General features: G+C 42.2%; 3 protein-coding genes across 6 annotated transcripts in view; 2 read left to right on the top strand and 1 right to left on the bottom strand.

Annotated features, from left to right (window-relative positions):
- Window positions 1-2,975: 2,975 nt before the first annotated feature.
- On the top strand, window positions 2,976-6,296 carry ccdc28a (coiled-coil domain containing 28A). Of its 2 annotated transcripts, none has more exons than XM_063877976.1 (6): window positions 2,976-3,073; window positions 3,351-3,977; window positions 4,076-4,254; window positions 4,427-4,581; window positions 4,885-4,907; window positions 5,027-6,296. In XM_063877976.1, exons 2-6 carry the CDS (start codon window positions 3,814-3,816, stop codon window positions 5,079-5,081), a joined length of 576 nt encoding a protein of 191 aa, XP_063734046.1. In that variant the 5' UTR covers window positions 2,976-3,073; window positions 3,351-3,813; the 3' UTR covers window positions 5,082-6,296. The 2 variants fall into 2 exon arrangements, with proteins under 2 accessions (XP_063734046.1, XP_063734047.1); XM_063877977.1 differs by having other exon boundaries at window positions 3,021-3,583; window positions 3,784-3,977.
- On the top strand, window positions 6,284-14,709 carry LOC134861013 (epithelial cell-transforming sequence 2 oncogene-like). The gene is made up of 22 exons (XM_063877973.1): window positions 6,284-6,407; window positions 6,862-7,224; window positions 8,086-8,198; window positions 8,395-8,557; window positions 8,654-8,909; window positions 9,029-9,260; window positions 9,408-9,537; window positions 9,699-9,864; window positions 10,206-10,334; window positions 10,414-10,506; window positions 10,780-10,986; window positions 11,118-11,221; window positions 11,328-11,468; window positions 11,560-11,646; window positions 11,940-12,049; window positions 12,142-12,289; window positions 12,486-12,559; window positions 12,662-12,818; window positions 12,891-12,956; window positions 13,144-13,232; window positions 13,383-13,555; window positions 13,635-14,709. Exons 2-22 carry the CDS (start codon window positions 7,093-7,095, stop codon window positions 13,766-13,768), a joined length of 2,904 nt encoding a protein of 967 aa, XP_063734043.1. The 5' UTR covers window positions 6,284-6,407; window positions 6,862-7,092; the 3' UTR covers window positions 13,769-14,709.
- Window positions 14,710-14,727: 18 nt separating this feature from the next.
- filip1l (filamin A interacting protein 1-like) overlaps window positions 14,728-18,010 on the bottom strand; it is a 58,542-nt gene continuing 55,259 nt past the window's right edge. For 2 of the 3 annotated variants that reach the window (XM_063877971.1, XM_063877970.1), the window contains one exon: window positions 14,728-15,583. In XM_063877971.1, the coding sequence (XP_063734041.1) occupies window positions 15,371-15,583 (213 nt within the window). In that variant the 3' untranslated portion in view covers window positions 14,728-15,370. The remainder of the gene's footprint in view (window positions 15,584-18,010) is intronic. The other variant, XM_063877972.1, reaches the window with a different exon arrangement.

An 18,010-nucleotide genomic window follows, 5' to 3' on the forward strand; every position in this document is an offset into this window, starting at 1 on the left:
CAGAATAGTTGAACATTTTAAAGATGAATAAAATTAACAAAACATGTATTTTATTTAGTGAAAACTAAATCAAATCATTTAATAATTGGCACATTTTTTCCACGTTTAAATCCACATCTAAGTTTAGCATGCCCCCCCCCCAAACCTGTATCAGGGTTAGGGTTAGAAGCTGAAAGTCTAACTTGTACAACAAAGAACAATACGTTTTCCTTCTCCAAAGTGGCAAATGGACTTTTGCGCGGCCAACTTTGCCGGGCTTTTTCTCGTACCGGTTCTCCATCTTCAGCTGTTGGACTCTCTAGGGCTCTAACTGTAGCAAAGAACATTTAACGAGACTCTCAAATGTCTGACAATCACGACAATGGCTGTTTAAACTTTTTGAGTTTCGACTAAACTGCAGCGCACAGAATTACTGCAGCTCCATAAACTATGACAAACCGTATGAGTGTGTGTGTGTGTGTGTGTGTGTGTGCTCTTATACAGCAACACCATGTTTAATATGACATCCACAGTTCACATTCCTCTTAGAGAATGCTTTTCCTCAGTCGTTGTGATTTGTGTGCAGTGTCAGGTAATTAAATGTTAAGTGCAGTGCAACGTTACATGCAGTGAAACACTTTGCATCGCCACATGGAACATCAAAAATGACTTTCTATGCTGTTTTGATGCAGTTCAGGCACTGACATGGACAAGATACACAGGAAGTCCATTCATGCAGTAGACTGAGAATGATTTACTGTGGTCATTTTCAATAGACTACACTGCATTTGTGTGACAGAAGTGTATGAGGATGGAACATGAAAGGATAAAAACATGTCTTATTCTGGGTCACAGCTGCTGAGATGAAAACACACACACACAAACACACTTGTAGCCTTCTGCTTACTCCTAATTCCCAATAGACCTACACACACCCAGCGTCTACTTTACAAGTCCCCTGAGAGCCCTGTCACACGGGGGGATATAGAGTATCGAACAGGGATGTACGTGGAAAACACACATGAATACAAACAATACAACGTCCTTCATGCTTTTATTCTCAGATTGATACGAACATTTCTGCTGTGATTTATGGGTCAAGTCCACGGAGAGAAGCTCTCAACAAAGACAAGGAGGTTTAATTTCAGTGGGAAAAAAGGACATTATTCATTAAAGAGAAAAACAGAAGGTTTTATTTCCCTGAATCCATTTGTGTGGGCTTATAACATGGTATTGATGCTTTTTGTGTCATTTGTTTGGACCTCAGATAACAGTCGGTTTTGCGGCTGAAGCAATTTTGTTTAAATGCTGGAATAATGCTGCATTAGAAAGGCAGCTAACTTAGAATTAGCAGTAAGACAGGGTGTGTAATTAAACTACTTGTCACTCATTTACAATCCAATGCATAATTCAAGCGCATGAGACAAGAATGAAGTGGCTGTAACTCGAAGCTCACTCTCCAAACAGCGCCTACATGGCAATTACGGATGAGAGATAGGTGTGTGTGTTTTTCTGTGTGCATTCACTAAGTTAATGGCTGTGTGGACGAGGCGGTCTAAATGTGTTCATCTGTAGCATTTTAGCCTGGTTCACCTCACTGAACCACTGTCACGCAGCAAACTCAAGCACACCCATAACGGGAGATTGGGGGGGAAATGATCCGCCAGCATGACACCAGTTTACACAGCAGATCCTTTTCCCAGAACTCTGGGGGGAAACGGTAAGAGTTTAGGTTTTTCGTTGGTCATTGTGCTGTCCGAAATAAAAAGGTGGTGGGTTGGTTGCCAACATCTCTTAGCAAATATTGAAAACCGTCAATCTCTCCCTCTGAACAACTGTGAAAAATAAGGACCATTTTACGATAGGACATGCAAATGTCGGATAACATAGAAGAAACCTTATCCCGTCAGTCATCCAGGGAGACGCAGAAAACCGTGTTTGTCTCAATATAAACTAACATCAATAATTTCTGAACTATTTCATCTAGAGACCTGTACATTTGACCTAAATAATACCTAAAGTAATCCTGCTCCAACTCAGCAGAATATGAACCTGTGTTATTGAAACATTATTTATAATGAGGCTGCACATTGGGTTGAATCCAAACCTTTACTGTTGCAATATTTCCTGGTATATGAATCCATGAATCATAATTAGAGGGACAGATTGGACTTCGTATGTGCTCCCTGAATTTGGCCATTGACAGAAACATGACTTCTAGAATATATATTGATTGGATTTTTTAACTATCCTCATTGACAATTTTCTTCTTGAGGTAATTTATTTTAGTCGCAAAAGGAAATTAATTTGAATTACAGATAAAACATGTATCTGATGCATTCTACGCTCCCCAATTTCGTAAATACCAAAAAAAACAAAAGCAATGTAATTGCAAAGACATTATGTCCCGCTGTGGTGTCAGGAAAGGTGAATTAAATCCGTTTTTTGTGCAGCTATTCAAGACTTTCACCAACACAGAGTTGTATCCTCATTCAGTCCAAACATATTTGCTGTACAGTAATAAAGGCTTAAATGGTTTTTCTGGAATTCAATTAATCTGCAGTTTGAATTGAGCTTGTGTTTATGAAAACATTCATTGTTAAATGAAATGTACAAAGTGCGCCTTTTCAGCATGTTTCTCATACTGGATTAATTAAGAAGAGGGAGAAGGGGGATCACTATTGGATGTTCACGTGTCTCCCCCTTGTGGCTTTTTATGGTCAGGTTAAATTCAAATACAATTCAGAGTGAAACAACAGTTTGGACAACATCTACAAACAAAGTCAATTATTATAACCAGTCCTAGTATGGGTATATTTAATGGCTACTAACGCTGTTGTATGGCCAGCAATCAGACACATTAGGTCTCTATTAAGACATAATAATGATCATGGAGTCATTTATAAAATCAGGCAGCTGCTCCACCTGCTCTTCCCTATTGACACCAGGATTAACCTGGTCTAAAATAAGGAACATTCACAGTGTGAGAGAGGCACAGATATAACAACAGTTCACTTTCATTTAGGGCACCTTTCAAAACCTGCAGTGTCACCTTACAATACAGAAATGTATTGCAGTCAAAGAGGCAGTTAAAGTGAGTAAAGCCAGTTATTGTTTAGGCTTGATTTGAAGTATCAGTGTCAGACTGTCTGATATATAATTACATTCATTATTTATATATGTTTTATTCGTGCTTATAAAGTGTCAGAGACGTAAACATCTTAGGCCAACACTTCAAAACGGAAGTTTGTCCGAAGAATGTTATAGATGTGTAAAGTGTCCTTAAGACGAGCCTCCTATTCAGCCGTGTGATTGGAAATATATCATTTAATATAGAGAAAGTAAATCATTGATTTCGTTCCTCCTCTTAGAAAACCAAACGAAAAGCTCAACAACTGAAACGACGTCACGCTTGCGTCCGGGGCTTCAACCCACGGCCCATCGCCGGTCCTTTGCGTCCAACAGAAACAGGAAGTTTTCAGAGTTTACATGCTAGGCAAACTAGCTCGCAGGTTACATACGCATGTAGTATGTTTGTGGTGTTGACACCCTGAGGACTATCTGTCAATGCCACAGACGACCAACGATACGCTCGACAGCAAGTGTGAGTAGTAGCTAACCGGCTTCTGGTTGCACTGTTGTTAGCATTGTGTTAGTGGGTTGGAATATGTACCGAGAAGCTAGCTGATAAGCTAACGTTAGCTTGGGCACGAGCCACACTCGTATGTGTCAGGGTTTGGCGTTGCGTTACAGTGTTGTCTGTAGTACCTGGTCTGAGCGTTTCGTGCTTTACCATCTATCTAGCTAACCCTATAGAGACCGTAACATGCAGTTATGGAGGAGCGAAAGCTAAAGAGAAAGAGTCCAAGAATCTCCTCCAACACACCGGCTCCGACCAGTGGCACTGGCCGGAAGAGCAGCGCTAACTCCGGGGGACGGCAAGTCGGCTCCAGCCACAACGCAGGGACTCACTCCAGCCAAAAGAGCAAAACTAGGAGGTAGCTAATGTATAAGTTTCATCAGATATACACAATGACCGTATGTGAAGTGTGATCTGTGACACAAACTGTAGCTATTTGTTTTTTATCTTTTCCAGGGGAGTTAGAGACAAACCCAGGCACCCAGGTGCGGGTGCTAAATCCAACCAGAAGCAGGGGCAGGCAGCTCCCATTATCCAGCACTCCTTTCTCACTGACGTTTCGGATGTGCAGGAAATGGAGAATGGCCTGCTCAGTCTGCTGAATGACTTCCACTCGGGGAAACTACAAGCATTTGGTAATTTGGACCTCAAAGGGGCTCTTCACACACATGTCTTGAGATATAAACAAACCTGTAGAATCTTAGAGAGACATGTAGTGATGTGTTACACCCAGTCCTTTAATATCTGATGTAAATTCATTATAATATGTGGTTGTTATATTAAATACGTATCCCCTCTCTGTGTCAGGCAATGAGTGCTCCATTGGTCAGATGGAGCATGTGAGAGAAATGCAGGAGAAACTGGCCCGTTTGCACTTTGACCTCTACGGCGAGGTGGATGAGATGCCAGAGGACCAGAGGAAAGTCGCCTGCGACACCAACATGGACAAATTACTTCTTAATGTAAGACTGTAATAGCATAATGTCACATTTTTAAAATAGTTTTACTTAATTACGTGTTGTAGTGCTTTTCTTATTTTTAGATTTGTAGTCTTTACTGAATTGCTGGAAATACACTGTGCTGTTACATTATGTTCTCGATAAAGATCTGGTGTGATAACTCAACATCGCAGGACAGATTGAGCAGTTTATTACCCTCCTGTGTGTTAAACTATTTCAGATTTTAGTAAGCTACTTATCGCAGGATCACTGTATACATTCCTTTGCATTATCACGAGACAATCAAACTGTGCTTTTTCTCCACAGCTTGAGGAGCTGAGTTCTTCCATGTATCCTTTTAAATATAACATTCACCGTCCCTTATTTCTTTTGAACGGTTTTTAAGTGAAAGATTAACCTCTTTGTCTTTTGTTTCCTGAAGTTGTTTGCCTTTAACATACTTCTCCAGTCAGAAACTCAATCTAGCCGACTCCCAGGAGATCCCGAGGACTGCCAGTATATAAATTCTCTTCTCACAACCCCGTCGGACCCGGACCCGGCAATTCAGAGAGAAATGAAAAGGCGTGAGGTCAGCTTGATGCACTACTTCTCTTGAATAATGTGGCAGAAATGTCAAAACAGCTGTTCACCAGCATCTGTACAGCAGGATGGATGTAAGATGTCACAACAGGGATGCACTCATTTTTCAAAGCTACCGATAGACATGAGTTGATCTCAGCACCTTCACTGATAAATCCTAAACAGTGCATTGTCTTGTCTCTTATAGTCAGTATTATATTTAGTGAGGTTTAACATCGTGGAGACTTTACTATCTGCAATCACACTTTGGAACTGGTGCATCCCTGTCTTGGCCAGTTTATAATCGAGTTAGAGCCAGTCTGGATTTGCAATAAATTGCTAGCCAAAGTGATATTGATATTAAGCGTTCACCTTGTTTGGTCCAAAAGTTGATTAATTCCTTGAAAGTGTTCTTCAGCTTTGTTCAATGTGAACTGACTGCAAACTTGCTTCTTTCAGATATATGTAAACTTACTCTGTTGCACTTTGTCTTATCTTTGTCACAGGTCAGTATCACTGTTCAATCACAAACTTAAGACCTATAGACATTAACTTATCAATATATGTATACAGAAATTCTTGTTTGTATTCCCATGAGTAGTTATGATCTAATCCTAGACACAGCAAAAACCTAAAAATGTATCCTAATTAGCTGTAGTTTTATGGATTACATTTGAATGACATATAATTGCACAGTAGATTCTGACCATACTGACTGCTGTGTGTTATTTGTAAGAAAATAAGCATTAACCCGAAGTTTGTGATTTTGCATTTGATTTCTAGCTACATATGAGTGGCCTGATATCACCTACAACACCTCGTTCAGTGTTGAATATATTTGCACATATCCATGCAACACGCTAAACACACTGCACGTTTTCATTGGTGTGACGCTGGAAAATACTGAATTATCCAAATGTGGACATCACAACCATGCCTTAATGTCTTTCATTTAGTCCGTTTGCCTTATTGGTTCTTACCATCTAATCATGTTACATAGAGCGGGTTTGGATTCTGTGATGTTAACGATCATGTGATGCTGCTGTGATTTTAAATCCTACTTGATTTTAACGTGTGGTGTTTGGGGATGTGGGATTATTACTGAGTGTTTTACTGCTTTAACTGTTTTGTGGTTTGACCCAATAAATGTGTTGTCTGAATCTTTTGCCTGTAGCATTTAAATCATTCATTTAAAAACATTTAAAGGATGCTGACGAAGGACTTCAAACTGTAGGTGACGGGATAATTGGAAAAGGGAAACCATAATGAACGTATGTATCAAGCTTTTGTAACAACTACTGTGTAGATTGTAATCCGAAATACTTTATTCATCCCAAACTTTTTTCTGTCGCAGCAGCAAAATACAATATGAAGCATAACAAATAATTAGAAATCAAATGAAGAAATATACAGATGTACAAATAGTGCAATGGAAAGGAATATTAAATAAAATATAAATGTGCAATGTTATTTCATTCTTTTCCATATAATTGCACTTTCCCCATCAATTCATCATGTGAGGGGGTATGCAAATTAGCATGAATGTAAAGCATGGTTAATATAGGCATATGGGGAAGCATAATGTAGATTATTTTGCCAAAAGTCCTCTTATGACTTACATATTATCAAATCAGTTTAAAACATTCATTGACAGTATTGACTTTTTTCTTGCAGAATATCGTCTGTGTTCTTCATAATGATCATGTGCTTTTTTTTCCTGTGCAGGAGGATGTGCAGTGTGAAGGAATGTGCGCATCCTACTGTTGACGGGTCTCTAAGGTTACAGGGAGCAGGGCGGCGCAGTCTCTAAGGTTACAGGGAGCAGGGCGGCGCAGTGGCAGCCTGTTACTCAGCTCTTGCTCTCTAGAGATTTAAATCTGGCATTGAATAGGAGATTGCACACAAACACAAGTCCAGGCGTTTTCTCAATCCTGTGTCTGGAACCTGTGTGAGAACATGTGGTCAACTCCTCACTCGGTGAAGCGGTGGCAGCTCAGCGGGACGGACTGTGAGCAGGTCCGCAGCACGCGCTCAGACACGCGCCTCAGCTGCTGGACCCCCCTGAACAACCAGAGGAGCAACCTCCAGGTAAACGCCGGAAAAAGAGAACATACTCAGCTCAATAAAGTTTATGGTTTATTTTAACCATAGCCACCAGATGGCAGTAATCGTCTAATTATTACAGTAGCATGCAGGCACATGGTTTTAAGGTTTAAGCAACTATAGTGTCCGTCTTATCAATACTGCTAGCACGACATAGTTTACCAGCCAGTTAGGATGATTCGGAACAGGTGCGCGTGCCGTGCCTCCATTAAACTACGCGCATAATAAAAACGGTACATTTACTCTCTATTTTTCACAATTTGACCCAGCAACGTTTTGATTTTGGGCATACCCATGTGTTATTGTGTGTTCGGCTGTTTTTGTACAGCACATATTGAACCAAGTGTCGGGTCAAATGCAACAAATAGCCTACAACTAAAACTAAATCGAGGACTTGAAAGGGTTGGATAAATAAATGCACAGCTGAAGCAACATCATCTTAGCTTTTGAATCATTTCATGTGTTTTGCTGGAAGAAGAAGTTTCATATACAACAAGCATTTCTCTGGAGACTACGGTATTTAAATACATAGTCACTTTACCAGTTCAGCATGAGCGACACCAGATCTATTCATTAATAAATACATTATATATATGTTTTAATTATGGCAGTGCGCCACATATTTTAAAAGGAAGGCAGGACTTGATCTGACTTTTAATAGTTTATTAATAGGCTCTGTTATCACACCATCAATCCAACTCCTGGTTCTCGTTAGTCCTTCATCAGAGAGCAGTTTTGTAGCTTTTGGCACAGCAGCCAGACTCTTATGCAATGAGGTGCACCTTCCGCGCATTCTTCACTGACTGAACCAACTTTGCTGATGTCCTTTTCCCTATTCCCTCCCAGTTATTTGAGGAGAGGATGACCCTTGTGCTGCACTGGTTTGACCTGTGGACTGACAGACAGAGGAAACACCTGTTGCACTCTCTGCTCACACATTGCACCATGTCCCAGCTCAAGTAAGGTCTTTCTCTTCTTTGTTTTGTGTATCAGTTGGTTTACTTCTTGGCAGGGCATCATGCAAGCCAAAAAAAATATGTCTTTATTTAGCTGTAGGTATTTTTGGGGGGCTATATCATTTCTTAATATGACTTTTTGTTCAGATGGAAACCAACGATTGTGATTTTTAAACTGAACCTCTGACAATGTGAGCAGGTACTGCAGAGATCTGCTGATCGAGACGGTTCCTGTGACTCAAGTGGACTTCACGGCGGTGCTGCCACGTTTCCTGTCCCTGTACGTGATGTCATTTCTGTCCCCTCGTGACCTCTGTTCGGCGGCCCAGGTCAGCTGGCACTGGAGAACGCTTTCTGAGCAGGTGGGAGACCCAGGACAGACAACTTATTTTAAACTGAAGTTCCCTTTTATTTAAACTTTGTGCATATTTCTTTTTCTTCTGTCTCTTTCTGCCCAGGACTGTCTGTGGGCAAGCCGCTGCATCACAAGAGGCTGGTTCCTTCCCTACACTCCGGCAGAGAAAGAATATGGAGCGTGGAAGAACCATTACGTCTCCTGCGTCTCCACCCTTGACTGGCTCACTCCATGGGAGGCAACCGAGCGCTATGGGACCCTTAACCAACAAAGCACAGTGATGACAGAGGAGGAGGAGGAGAGGAGGGAGGAGAGGAGGATCAGGCAGATGATCAGAGACAAACTACAGGAAGAGAGGAGTAAGTACGAAAGCAGAAATCCGTTGTAATCAAAGTGTCTGTTACTTTATGAAAGGTAGAACATGTCTTCACTTACCGCAGGAAACTCCTTCCAGTGCTTATATCTGTGAAATTTGCAGGACAGTCTATGAGAACCAGGAGAGCCTGGGGCAGCTTCACAAAGCCAGGAGCAGCCAGAGGAAGTACCCAGACAGCGAGGCCCAGCTCTGGAATAACATTTAGCTCTTGGCCCTCACTCTCCTGGCCTCCAAGGTCCGTAGGGTCCCCCAGCCTCTGCCTGAGCATGGACAGAGGACAGACCATGTCTGCAGCTCAGAGCCGGGAGATAGTCCAGACCTGCAGTCCTTCCAGGTGATGGTCTACACACTGGTGGTTACATATTCACACATCAGTTACATCATAAGCATGTTTTGGCCATAACACAAGGCGGTTTCAGGAATAAGACATGGCGCTGTTATTTGCTGCTTATCAAACCTCTCTCTTCTCTTTCATTGAAAGACTGAACAATGCCAGTGGAGCGCTGTCTTCTTTTACTAGCAGACTCGCACTGACACACACAGTCCCACCCATCCGTCGGACCGATCCTGCCCTCTTACTGCTGATCTCCAACAGAATCCCTGCCTATGAGGTAAAATAAAAAACCTATCAGTCAGACAGCCTAAATCACCTTTTACTGTGTATGAGAAGAGAGCAGCGATGAAGTGTGTAAAGACAAAAAGGCCCAGTGGGAAGATGAACATCTCATATTTCTCCCTATCTGCCCTTTCTCTCTCATTCTGCTTCATCTAGCTTCTGCTGAGTGGTGTGAAGGCAGGAGTGATTGTGGTTCTGTACGACCACAGAGGGACTCTCTCAGCTCTGTTAGCCCAGGTGGAGACGGCTATCACTGGGCAGGGAGCTCAGAGACTGGGCCTACTTGCTCCTGGAGGAACTGAAGAAATCCATCTGCTTCACAGTAAGAATGAATAATCCTGTGTATCTTACTGTGTGGAAACACTGCCAGGGTGAGTTCCAGTCCAACGTAATCTCTCAGGATACTGTGAAGCACATCTGCTAATTCCATTTCATGGTTAATTTCATTTTGATAGTATTTTTCTACACTCAGTCCATGACTATCCTGGTCCCTTGGCTAGGAGTTGGCCCAGGACTAATTATCATGAATGTTGAATTGGTTTTACATTATGCATGGACTCATCACAGATAACTAACATACACCTATTTTTTGTAATACATTCAAAACATTTCTTAATTTTTAGATATCTTTGTCCCAAAAAAATCATCTTTTAAAATCTTTAGGGTGTATCTTGTCAGAGAGGACTCTGCTAAACCCGGATCAAAGGGATTTCTGGGAAAAACTTAGTGGCTGGGTGGCACCAACTGAGGAAGGAGGAGGGATTGACATCTTCTCCCCGCTAGCTGCTTGTGGTAGGTGGACACTGTTAGAAACACACACTTCTCTGAGTCTCGAAGACTTCCATTCTCTCCGTCTCTTTCCCTCCCCCAGCATCAGGAGCGGCTCTCATCCAGACTCTCTCTACTCTGACCGGTCTGGAGGTCCGAACACCAATGGGTCTTGCAACCGGAAGTTTTCAGAACAGTACGTCACTGCTGGATAATATGACTGTCCTGAAAATACTTAAAGTTCCATTCCTTACTGCCACTGTTTCTCATTTGTAGTTCTTCATTTGTGAAACTTCACTTTTGTTCTGAAGAAGCCACAGGAAGTGCCATGTACATATTGGTCATTGTGATTATCAAAATAAGTGTCCACATAATAAACAGATAACGGTCATTTCCTGTATTTTAAAATGAAGCAGCTTAGATAACGAGGCTACAACTTGTTGAAAAGGTTTTTGTCCCCCCCCCCCAGTCCTGAGCGAATGGTCTGACGGCAGTGTGTGCACCGGGCTCTCAAACCAACGAGCATCATCCCCGGCGCTGCAGTTTGTGTGTGAGAGTGTACTGCAGGGCTGGTGCAGACAGGCTCAGTGGATGGAGGAGGCCCTGGGGGAGCTGAGGGGCCATCTGGGGCCACAGCTACAGCAGGTCAGCCTTCAGGCCAGGGGCCGAGCTCTGGGTGTGTTTCACATAAATGTAGATTCAAATTCATACACACACAGCTGGAGCAATTTCAGATTTAAATTGGTGCCAGCATGCCTGTGCCTGTGTCCTGTAAATGTACTGAGGAAACGTCTCTTTTATTTGTAGGTAATTTCCTGTGGGAGAAAATCTGCCTCGAGGAGCTGTGTGTGTCCAAAGATCTCAGTGAGGCGCTGGTAGAGGGACTCATTGCTCTCACAAGACAGACAGAGGTGGGAATCTCTGTGAATACACACATACAGTACATCAAGAGCTAAAAACGGACATGATACAAAGTTTGCAGCATTTTATCAACCATTGTGATCTCTTTTTCTTCAGACCAGACCTCTGGAGTTTCTTGCTGGTTTCCTGACAAGATGGAATAAGGATGAGGGAGATGAAAACAAAAGAGCAGCTGACTTCTCTTCAGCACCACACAGCTCACAGAAGCGCTTTAGCCTGATACCTGAGCTACCGCAGGTGTGTATGATCTGAACTCGTCCATTCAGTGAAGTTTGATGGAGCATACTTTGTCTTTTAAACCCAATCGTCTCTCTTTCACCATCTTTAGAACGCGTTAGATTGGAGAAGTGCAGCTGCCAGAGAGCTCCTCCACAGCGAGTGTCTTTACCTGGGCAGACTGAGCGCCGTGCTGAAGGTACGCCTTTAAATTATCAATCATTTGAAATGCAAACAGGCAAATGAAATGTCATTATTCCAGCTTTAGTCCGAGCAAACTATGGGGTGTCTATGTAATTCCTTTTTCAACTAGCTTATGGTTGATGATTCTGCAGCTATAGTGTATATATTATAATAGCAACCACCTAACCAGTAAGTGTTGTGTCTGTTCATTTAGAAGCAGAAAAGGTTCATGTAGACGTCTGAAGGTGGAATAAATCTGTCAATATTAGAATTAGAAAAGTATTGAACTGCCCATCCTTTGTGCTGAAGGTGTACCACGAGCCTCTTACAGCAGCACTGAACTCCAACAGAGCCATTCTGAGCTTCAATGACATCCACATTGTCCTCAGCCCTGTCACACGGATACTGGAGCTCAACAGGTACACGCAGACACACAGATTTGTATGGAACACTCTTGTTTGTGCCCTGATGTGAAGACATGACCTGACAGATGTGTCTGTGTTTGCTGCAGGGTGTTTCAGGTAGATTTACAAGCCCGGCTGCAGCAGTGGGGTGCAGCGCAGTGTGTTGGAGATGTGCTTGTGAAACTGTGCTCAAAACTTAGAGTTTACACCAACTATCTCAACAACTACCCCACTGCCATCCACACCATCGACAAGGTACTGCCCACAATGAGTTTGTGCCATGCATGAGACAGCCTTAGCTAAGTGTAGAGCGTTCTGAGAAATCCTACGCCTCTGCCTGATCTCTGTTAAATATTTTTTCATTCAAGATGGTGTATCATTAACAGCAAGGGTTTGTATAGACAATTCATTTGTGAAATAAGTGAGCATCTGATGTATATGTGTGTGACAGTGCAGAGAGACAAAGCCGCCATTTCGGGCTTTCCTGAAGAGAGCAGACAGAACTCTTTCCACACACATGCTGAGGTAACAACACACACATGCACACCCTTTTATTTGGTATCCAACGCTCAATGAAATGCAATGAATTAGCGTTACTGATGTGTTTCAATGCATGTGTTTGTGAAGCCTTCAGGAACTGCTGCTGTGTCCATTGTGGAGAATCCAGGAGTATGTGACTCTGCTTCAAGCTCTGTGTTTACACACACACACCGCTCACCCTGACCACACACACCTCTCCTCTGCCCTCAACACCCTGGTGACATTAAGAGGATTCGTACAGAAGGTACAATGCCCACACAGAGTACACATTTCTGTGCTCAGTGCTATGACCACACATGATTTCTCTTTGTTTCAGTTGAAGCGTAACTCAGAGAGAGACAGGCTGATGGAGGAAACGCAGCAGATGATCCAAGGATGTCCGGTAAAAAACACAATCCTCTTTTTTCACCCTTTGTCTCTACCGATATGTAAACTTCTCACTAAGTACATCAACATTTTGACCTTTTCCAGAATTTGCAACATGTTTTTCATCCAACCAGATACTCTGCTTTCAACATCCAGAAGTAAGTTGTTGGAAGTATTTTAATATGAATGTGGTGTGTGTGCAGAACCTCAGTGAAGGGAACAGGCAGCTGGTAATAACTCAGGATGCTGCTTTGCTCGGGAGCCCTGATGAGCAGATCCCTGAGTCACTCCGGTAACACCACAACACTGTGTTGTTCTTCTTCAGTTTTCCTAGTTCCCTTGTTCCTAGTTTACCAACCTTTGAACCTACAGTTTCGGGCCAAACTGTGTCATGACGTGTAGTTTTTTTTCTCTGTGTGTGTTTATGTGCATGTATGACCAGGACCTATGAGCATGTGTCAGATGTGGGCCTGTTCCTGTTTAGCGACGCATTGGTGTTGACACGGCGACGTGTTCATCACACACCCTTCACGCTGACCTACCAGAGCGCACACACTTTCCTGGCCTCGGTGGCTCTCAACAGCCTGGTCGTCAGAGAGATCACACACACACGCTGTGAGTTTTTTACCATATAAATAATACCAATTATGCAAAAGTCTTTGGTCTTTTTGATGGAACATTATTGTGTCTTCAGATGTGTGTCATGCCTTTGTCCTGGAGGGTCCTTGTCGTTCCTGGGTGTGTGCCACAGAGAGAGGAGAGGAGAGAGAGCACTTCCTGTCTGTTCTGCGTCCAGCCATAGAGTCTGCTCTGACGGGTCATCAGTGACGGTACCGTGACAACACACCGGCAAGACAAGAGGAGGTTTGGACACCACTGGACACCACAGTCTGATCACTGTTGTTTTTAAGTTCAGGAAAGATCTCTTAAACCCATTATTTTTCACATGCCGCAATATTATGTAGGCCTGCAAACATAGCGTTCCTGCTACTGGTTAAACTGTGTACAACAATACCACCTTCATTAAAGTCACAATGATAACTTCACTTCCATCAGGTGGGTTATCACACTACAGCGCTGGATAAGTCAAACCTGTATCGCTACAAATACACTTTTGCATTCTCTTGATAATGCATGCGTTGCTGACTCACTGAAACCCGGGGTCAGCTTGACATTTTAACCCCCTTTTTACGGTGTATTCAAACTCTTTGTGCACGTCTATTTTTTGATATACCTAAACAGCTTAATAAATCCTAATATCTTGGCAGTACACCTAAGGATGCTCATGAAATCTTATAGTTAGTTCTGTTCTGTCGCACCATGAAGCTGGTGCAGTTTAATAGAATAACAGTACTCTGAAGTCTATGAATCACAGCGGGTGTTAAAGAGTGGTCTGTGTTGTGTTTGCCTTTACGGTTTGGTCCCGTTTTGTCTCTGTGTAAAGAAGTCGTGTGTTGTACAATCTGTACTTGTGTTATGTATGTTTGCAGATAATACAATGAGTATTCCTGAATGTATACACGTGCATCTCCACACTTTGAAGCGGTAACATTAGCTTTACAAGGTGCACTCTCTTTAACAATCAGCCTTTTCAATGTCTTCCCCCTTGTATATATATCCAAATCACCACATGTCATTTTACTTCAATCATTGTTTGTTGTAGCTCATTGCACCACCTAGATGTAGATTGGCTTTGCTTTGAAATTGTATACATGTGTTAATGTTTGATCAACATAAACTACATCACGATGTTTCTATGATGACTCCAATTCAACTCCTTTTGTGGATCAGAAACATTTCTCTTGTCCAGGTATAAAAAAGCTTTATTGATAACCAAATATAACACAAATGTCACATTGTGGAGATCATCACTAGCCAGGAGCTGCATTACATCACATCACGATTACACTTATGTACATTATTGCCACTTGTCTAAAAAAGATCCACGTGTTCCATTCACAGAAATGAATAAACGACTGTCATGATCTGAAAATGAATAGGGAAGAAATCCCTTTTCAGTGAACAACATGACATACACCACAACATACTTCATGTTCTAGTATTACACTTCAGTTTCAGTTATGTTGACCACAGGGACACCCGCACAGCAATCTGTGACATTGGAACTACTTTCTAAAGTATTTGGTAGCTTTTATTTACAGCTAATAGTGTGTACACATTACACGTTGACACAGACATTGCTTGTCTTCAGAGCACCACAGATGGGGATTGTATTTATTGGTGGAACAGCTATATTCTTAAAAGGTCAACAAACAAATAAAGCGGCACTTTTGACCCTTTGTATTTTAATATCAATAGATGCTCTTTATGCAAAACGCTGAGATGTCCGTGTTGTGTAAGCCTAGTCTAACCCTAACCCTATTGCCTCTAAAGAACAAGTGATTGAAAGAACAAAAGGTCCAGGTGATATCACAGCTTGCGGTTGACTAGGTTTGGGTTGTTGTTGTTGTTGATGTGTTCATGCTGCTCTTTCCCCGTGGCCGGTTGTGTGCAAGGCGCCTGCTGACTCTTGCTCTGCAGCCCGAGGTTGGCTGCCGTGCTGTTTGTCACTTTCTGGGAAGAGGAGCCCTTCGGTTTGGGGATTCTCGTAGGTCCTGGTCGTCGGAGCGCTTCTAGAGGTACCTTTTTAATACAAATAAATGAACAGTAAATACATCGCAGTGGGGAAACCGTGACATGCAGCAAAGACAATGAAGAAAGGGGGAGAACGTGGGATAAACGGCACACAAGACAACATGCATGATTTTGAACTGCTACACAGGCTCCAGTGTCCCCAGTGTCCCCAGTGTCCCCAGTGTCTCCTGTGTCCTGTAGGATCTGATGTAATACTGAGAAATGACCACTAGATGATATCAAATCACGGTTTATGGACAGTAAATGCCAAACTCGTACTGCATGATTTCTGCACTTTGTCTTCAGTTCAGCTTTGGATAGTCATCACAATGATCTCATAGAAAGTAGATATTCACAGTTTGACTATCATAGGTATGGTTTTGGTTTAATTGTGAGTCAATTCTTTTTAGTATTCCCGATGAATAGGATACCACTTTGAATTCTACAATAATTACCTGTCCTGCTGTCCGTATTCTTTTGACATATGAGTGTGCGTTTAAACATTTAAATATAGGCAATAATAATTGAATAAGTTAAAGAGGGCATTTTACTACATTTCTACACCACATATTTAATCCCTCCATGGATAAAAACAGTCCATAAGTGAATCAATAATGAAGTTGAGTTTTAATTGCATCCCAAACGATGTTTTAACATATTTCCCTTGAACTGTATGAAGACTTTTTGTGAATTCTTACCCCTAATTTAGTGCCAGATTATCCCTTTACCAATAACAGTATTACAGAACATGAGTGTGTTGCTTAGGAACCAGTGTTTGGCTGCAAACAAGAAGAGGAAATATCATGGGAAACATCACATTTCTCAGATTCTTAAACAACTTACTGCTCCGCTTACTGTGTAATCATTTTCAATCAACTTGTTTACATGTGCAGCAGCGTGCCAGGACTCTGAGGCTGTATCCCTTTGGATCGGGCCTTTTACAGTAGAACCATATCCTGTTTACTGTGATAAGACGTTTCCACCAATCAAAGTGACCTCAACAACAGCCAGCACATTTTTAAAGGAGCTTTTAAAGTAAGACATTAAGTGGTATTTCAAATCCTCCAGACAGATGAATGTGTGTCTCTACTCCTTTTCAAGCTAGTAGTGTTTCTGCTCCAGAGACGAAATTACTCTATAGCTGAACTTGGCAGTTTTCAAAGTTACCAAATGGATTTGCACATTCTATATTTTTCAGTCACATTGTCGCAGCTTGGTCTTCTTAGGAAGGTAATTGCATTTTGCAGAATTTCCTTTTAAGATGCCCTCACTTAAAATATCCAATTTGAGTTATTATTACTACCACTGAGACAAAGATCTACCACTGAGACACAGATCTACCACTGAGACACAGATCTACCACTGAGACACAGATCTACCACTGAGACACAGATCTACCACTGAGACACAGATCTACCACTGAGACACAGATCTACCACTGAGACACAGATCTACCACTGAGACAAAGATCTACCACTGAGACAAAGATCTACCACTGAGACACAGATCTACCACTGAGACACAGATCTACCACTGAGACACAGATCTACCACTGAGACACAGATCTACCACTGAGACACAGATCTACCACTGAGACACAGATCTACCACTGAGACACAGATCTACCACTGAGACACAGATCTACCACTGAGACTCAGATCTACCACTGAGACAAAGATCTACCACTGAGACAAAGATCTACCACTGAGACACAGATCTACCACTGAGACAAAGATCTACCACTGAGACACAGAGCTACCACTGAGACAAAGATCTACCACTGAGACAAAGATCTACCACTGAGACAAAGATCTACCACTGAGACAAAGATCTATCACTGAGACACAGATCTACCACTGAGACAAAGATCTACCACTGAGACACAGATCTACCACTGAGACAAAGATCTACCACTGAGACACAGATCTACCACTGAGACAAAGATCTATCACTGAGACACAGAGCTACCACTGAGACACAGATCTACCACTGAGACAAAGATCTACCACTGAGACAAAGATCTATCACTGAGACACAGATCTACCACTGAGACACAGATCTACCACTGAGACACAGATCTACCACTGAGACAAAGATCTATCACTGAGACACAGATCTACCACTGAGACACAGATCTACCACTGAGACAAAGATCTACCACTGAGACACAGAGCTACCACTGAGACACAGATCTACCACTGAGACACAGATCTACCACTGAGACAAAGATCTATCACTGAGACACAGAGCTACCACTGAGACACAGATCTACCACTGAGACAAAGATCTACCACTGAGACAAAGATCTATCACTGAGACACAGATCTACCACTGAGACACAGATCTACCACTGAGACACAGATCTACCACTGAGACAAAGATCTATCACTGAGACACAGATCTACCACTGAGACAAAGATCTACCACTGAGACACA

The sequence above is a fragment of the Eleginops maclovinus genome, chromosome 24 (genome assembly GCF_036324505.1).
Source record: "Eleginops maclovinus isolate JMC-PN-2008 ecotype Puerto Natales chromosome 24, JC_Emac_rtc_rv5, whole genome shotgun sequence".
Taxonomy (NCBI): Eukaryota; Metazoa; Chordata; class Actinopteri; order Perciformes; family Eleginopidae; genus Eleginops; species Eleginops maclovinus.